The 5,740-nt window shown below is 41.0% G+C and overlaps 1 protein-coding gene across 4 annotated transcripts in view; it reads left to right on the top strand.

Moving 5' to 3' along the window:
• The window catches only part of HNRNPD (heterogeneous nuclear ribonucleoprotein D), a 16,898-nt gene that overhangs the window by 6,838 nt on the left and 4,320 nt on the right, over positions 1 to 5,740 (top strand). For all 4 annotated transcript variants that reach the window (XR_001358924.2, XM_006035624.3, XM_025191800.1 and 1 more), the window contains exons 3-6: positions 609 to 770; positions 2,396 to 2,527; positions 5,019 to 5,118; positions 5,202 to 5,348. Coding sequence is in view for 3 of the 4 variants with exons in the window: in XM_006035624.3 (XP_006035686.1) it covers positions 609 to 770; positions 2,396 to 2,527; positions 5,019 to 5,118; positions 5,202 to 5,348 (541 nt within the window). In the remaining variant the exon portion in view is untranslated. The remainder of the gene's footprint in view (positions 1 to 608; positions 771 to 2,395; positions 2,528 to 5,018; positions 5,119 to 5,201; positions 5,349 to 5,740) is intronic.

Genomic DNA, 5,740 nt, shown 5'->3' with positions numbered 1-5,740 from the left:
TGTTTTTGCCCCCCCCCCCCCCCCCCCCCCCAAAAGAAAAGAAAAAGAAAACCAAAAAACTTTTTAGATGACCTATAGAACTCAAATGCAGGGAGCAGTATTTTTGGAAGTAATGTTTCAGGTTTGTGTTTGAAAGGTGCTGTGTCACAGCATGTCATCCTTAAATGCTATAGTAATTGTAGCCATTGTACAAAAATATCTTGGATATCTGTTATTTTAGCCTGAATAGCTTACTAAGGACATTGATCCTTACATGAACTACATAGGTGGTGATGTATAAACCGAAGAAGAAAATCTGTTGATGATTTTGGCGTTTTTTAACTTTCTTTGGAGTGTTATCTTAAAATAGGTCCCTTTTAATTATGTTATGTGGTTAAGATCCATTGCAATTCTTAGAAGCTTTCTGGGAGGAAATATGCAATAGGAAAAAAAGTCTATATTATGTATCTTCTGTTTGGCTTTGCGCAGTAAGTTACCCCACTCAAAAATGTACTCATAATTATGCCTTATGCTCCTTTGGTAAAAATAGTGATGGTAACTTAAAAAAAAAAATCTAGTTTTGAATCGTGGCTAAAACCAACTTTTTTTTTAACTTCAACTTTTCATAGGTCATGGACCAGAAAGAACACAAACTGAATGGAAAGGTGATTGATCCTAAAAGAGCTAAAGCCATGAAAACGAAAGAACCCGTTAAAAAGATTTTTGTTGGTGGCCTATCTCCAGACACACCTGAGGAGAAAATAAGGGAGTATTTTGGAGGTTTTGGGGAGGTAGGTAACAGCTGATTTAACCTACTTCTTTTTTAGGGGCTGTTGGCCTTGAAATTTGTAAATTTGTCAGTGGTACTCTTCATTTGTGTTTCTTAATTATTGAGGCTAATGTTATTTGCCTGACAGGGACCTAGTCATAGTAGCTGAATTATTTTTAAATTGGCCTCATTCTCTTGCCCACTTCTCTGATTTTATTCAAGGGAGAAAAAAATACTGCTGTTCTGTCTTTTTAATATGTGGTAAATATAGTATTGGCCAATCTAAGTTCCTGTAACATTACTTAAACCAGCATTAGAAGCTGTCTACTTTTACAGTAGCCTGGAAAATGGAAGCTTTCAGTTATTGCCAGTGCAATAAATAAAATTGTCAGGGAACCTGGCTACCAAGTGATCATGCTGTAACTGGTTTGGGGTTGTGTGATCCCAGCATGTGCTCCTGCCAGTGGCGGGGGGGTCAGACTAGATGATCTGTTCAGATCCCTTCTGACCCCAACTACTATGAAACTGGTTACAAACAGTTCAGTTTGCAATGTACCACTGACCGTAATTGTCTTCACTAAAATTTGGACTTGTAACTTGGTTGAAGAGACATCTTATAACTAGGTATGCTTATTTAGTGAATTTTGTAAAATTGTTCTTGTAACATGGGTTTAGAAATACAATGGTTAATAAGAATATCAAGGTGCCGAAAATTACAACTTTACTGTAGCAAAAGTAGCTAAGTAGACGTTCTAAAAACTTGAAACATTTAATATCTGTAGTGGTTCTAACAAGATTAAGGTCAAGTTGGAAGTAAGTTTTAGGTGCAGTATAAACATTCTTCGGGTACTGTATTTATTCAGGTACTCTTATGAAGGAAGATTAGATGCCTCTTTCCTAACTAGTGCTTAAATGTGCTGTAATGTTTTCCTATGAATTTGAATCCTTACTCCAAAAAACTGAGAAGTACAGTGAAGGAAATTCCTCTTGTGATTATGTATTGGATAGATTTTAGTAAGTTATATCTGAACTTATGCAAAAGATTGCATAACACACAGTTTCTTTTGACGGCAAAAACATCTAAAGTATATGTGGGCCATGGATGGATGGATATCATCTGTTGTAGCATTCCAAAAAGTGTATGTACAGATATGCATCCCACCCTTTGTGTGACTGAAATGTTTCTTTTAAAAATAGGAATTTCTCTATAGTGCTGTTTTGTTATGCTATTTTTAATGTTTGTAGAGTTGCATGTAGTGCTAAGGTTGGGGGGTCCCTTGCTCCCCCAGCATCGTACAGTGGCTCTGCTCTTCCATTATTCACCCTCTTTCCCCTCCAATTGGGGAGGAAGAGGGTGACGGGGACAGGTTTGAGGACAGCTCTTGCCACTGCCCATGCAGCCACCCTCTGTGGAAGGTGGCAAACTATCGGAGCCCACTTTTGTTTCGAACTCTAGGGCTATAGTACATGTAGTGCTACAAATGTACACCTGGCCATGGAAATTTGTTACTTGGCAAGCTGGTTAGCTTGTGTGAATTTCATGAATGTAAATGCGATTATTTGACTTATAAATAACACCGAGTTGTTTAAATTGAGGGTTTTTGTTGTTTGTTTTTTGTTTTTGTTTTGTTTTGTTTTTATCACCAGGTGGAATCTATAGAGCTCCCTATGGACAACAAAACCAATAAAAGGCGTGGATTCTGCTTTATTACTTTCAAGGAGGAAGAACCAGTAAAGAAAATAATGGAAAAGAAATACCACAATGTTGGGCTCAGTAAGGTATGCTGAAATTTTAGTTAAGGAGTCCTACAACTGCTTCTAGTAATGGAGCAGATAATTTTCTGTATGTGAATGTCATAAATAATTGCTTTAATTCAGGAGTAATATCCTGAGAATGTGTAGGCTAGCCTTGGTGAGGCATCTTTGGCTATGTTGCTACAGAGGCAAAAAATGTTCTAGGAATCATGATGTGTGTTTGGGTACCCTTTTTCATCCTAACTTGTTTGTTTTTCCTTTGGATGCAGGATTCTAACTCCTTCACTTCTCTGTCTCCCTTGTTAAGTTCCTGGCCTCAAACACAATAGTCATCCTCTTCTTTCAGGGGCTTTGCAACATGTTTTCCCATGGCCCAGGATTCTCACTCGCAGGGCTTGGTGCACCATTTTTCCCTGCTAAACATATGTGAGACTTCAAGCTCTCGCTTACTTTCTTGCAAGTTCCTGCATCTTTCAGAGGTGGTTACAGTTCCATCAAGAATTCCCTTAGAATTTCTTGTCTGCAACCTTGCTTGCCCTTTTTACTCTGGGTATCACCTAAGTTTTATCTGCACTTCTGGAATGGTTTGCATTGCATTATGCTGGCAGACTGCTATCACGTACTTGCATCTTGGATTAATTGTTCATGGACATGGGATGCTTTCTTTGGGATAACCATTTAAGACCATGAGGGTGAAAATTTTTTTGGAACGCTACTGAAGTGACATAAAAATTTACTTGATTGGATGCTAAACTGCTGTAGTTCGGAAGCTCTGTCACTTGTGTGATTATTGATGATTGGGGATCTGGGTTTTCCACTTGCTACAAAAAAAAGCAATAAAACCTGGATTTTCTCCTTTAAAGGAAGAGAAACACAGAAAATGGTGGGTTTTCCCCCATGCAGGCTGGCAGAGTTCCATCCTGCAAGGGGCTTGCAGGAGTGAGAAAAGGGTGATCAGCAGGGGGTACCATGTGCATATGCACACATATGCATGTGCATGGCCAGCCCACAGCCTAGAGAGCAGCTCCCATAGGTGAGTTGGGGTGGGGGTTGAAGCCCACATAGTGAAGGACAGAGGGAGTTGGGCCCGGGTGGAGGAGGTCTCTGCAGCTTGGTGGGTGGGACCTGCAGTAGCATGGTGGCATGGGAAAGCTTGTTACAGCCAACACAAGCCCTTTGCCACCCTGGTGATGCACACCCTGGGTGCCTTGCAGTACTGGCATGTGGTTGTGCCCCTGGCTGCTGCCAGGCAGGCTGGGGGCACCTCACTATGGTGGTGTAGAGCTCCTAGTGATGGCAATGAGCTTCCACTCCCCCCTTTGACCCACACTCTGCCTTGCTGCACCAGATTCCACTTGCTGGGCTACAGAGCCCAAGCCTGGCCGTGCTGCCTGTGGGGAGGGGGGAGCTGGGTTTTACTACTGTGCTGCAGCAGCCCAGGCTTGGGTGGTTGCAGACCCCGGTCCCTAGCCTTGTAGCCCTGGCAGCTGGGGGCCCTCTGGCAGGGTTGGGGCAATGGCATGGGCAGGGCACTGGCATATCAAGGCTGCTCAGCACCACAAAGCAGTAGCTGGGCAGGGGGGGGAAGCAGCCATAGCTGGACCCATGTCTTGTTGGGTGAAGAGGGCAGGGGGAGCTCTGGTTTTGGGGTTTTTTCCCCATAATAAACCCCAGATCAGGTACCAAAGTATATAGGTATTTCAAATTTATTTTATTATAGTAATTGAGGCATTGGTTGGCTTCCAAATTGATATATTTACAATTTTAAATCAATAAAATTGTGTTCAACTGATACAGGTGTGTATTTATAATATAAAAGTGTGTGGATGGGGGGAGTTAATTAGAGAAATTACGTGCTTTTTTTTTTTTTAATCAAAGTTTGTGATTTTTAAACACGGGGAAAACCAGGATCCCTGTTGATTTTTGGAAGGAAAAAAATAACTAAAAAAAAATTAAATTTTACATAGTTCAGTATATAGGCTGAGAACTAAGTTGTGCTCAGACTAAAACTGAGTAAAACTAAGGTTGCTTTCCAAACTCAGGTTTGTTTCCAGTATTCTAAGACTAAGGCAGGGGTGGGCAAGATGTGGCCTGCCAGGCCATTGTATCTGGCCCACAGGGCCCTTAAATTGAGAAAATTAATGTTTATTTGCCCCTGGCTGTCCATCATGCGGCCCTCGATGGCTTGCCAAAACTCAGTAAGCGGCTCTCAGCCCGAAATAATTTCCCGCCTCTGTTCTAAGGCTTGAAATTCAGATGAAGAATGAAATGGAAACAGTTCTTTGAGAGCTGTTGTCACTAGCAAAAGTGATATCGTTGTTTTTTCCTTCTACAAATGTGTAAATCCACTGTTTAGGTTGCAGTAGCATTTGATTTTTATCCGGTATGGTTAATTTAAATTCTCCACTTATCTCTTTTTATAACTCATTGGTTGCTTAAAATTTTAAAGACTTTTTTTTCTCATTAATAGATTCTGGCTCTGACTTCCTTTTTTTTTTTTTTTTTCTCTCTTTAGTGTGAAATAAAAGTAGCCATGTCAAAGGAACAATATCAGCAGCAGCAGCAGTGGGGAAGCAGAGGTGGATTTGTTGGACGAGCTCGCGGAAGAGGTGGTGGTAAGTTCATGCTTAACTCCGACCTGCTTGTTTTAGCACGAGAAGTGTTTCAGTATTCTCACATCTGGTAACTTATGCTGCAGGCCCCAGTCAAAACTGGAACCAGGGATATAGTAACTACTGGAATCAGGGGTATGGCAGCTATGGCTACAATAGTCAAGGGTACGGTGGCTATGGAGGATATGACTACACTGGTTACAACAACTACTATGGATACGGTGATTATAGCAGTAAGTACTAAAATTGTGTTATCTGACTTCTGCTTTTAAACTTCCGTTGTGAACAGGGAGGGCTCTGAGCATGGTAAAGAATTTAAACTACCTTGAGTATGCAGCCAAAAACTTTTTAATTTCTATCTCGCCTACTTCTGTTATACGCCAGCCCTATATTTTTGGGCTCATCTCAAGTAGTGTCGACATCTGGATTTGTCAACATCGGTAGAGCATAAAGTGATGCTGACCTCCACTTCTGGCCTTCAGGGCTTTTTCAGTGGATTATTTTTTTTTTTTTATTTTTTTTTTTTTTTTTTTTTTTTTTCCCCTGTGGGTTATCCTGCTGACAAGCTGTGGAACTGTTTTGTATCCTCCCATACAGGGATTTGTGTCAGTGCGACGTCACTTTA

The sequence above is a fragment of the Alligator sinensis genome, unplaced genomic scaffold (assembly GCF_000455745.1).
Source record: "Alligator sinensis unplaced genomic scaffold, ASM45574v1 scaffold42_1, whole genome shotgun sequence".
In the NCBI taxonomy this organism is placed as follows: Eukaryota; Metazoa; Chordata; order Crocodylia; family Alligatoridae; genus Alligator; species Alligator sinensis.
This window is presented reverse-complemented; position numbering and strand designations above follow the sequence as displayed.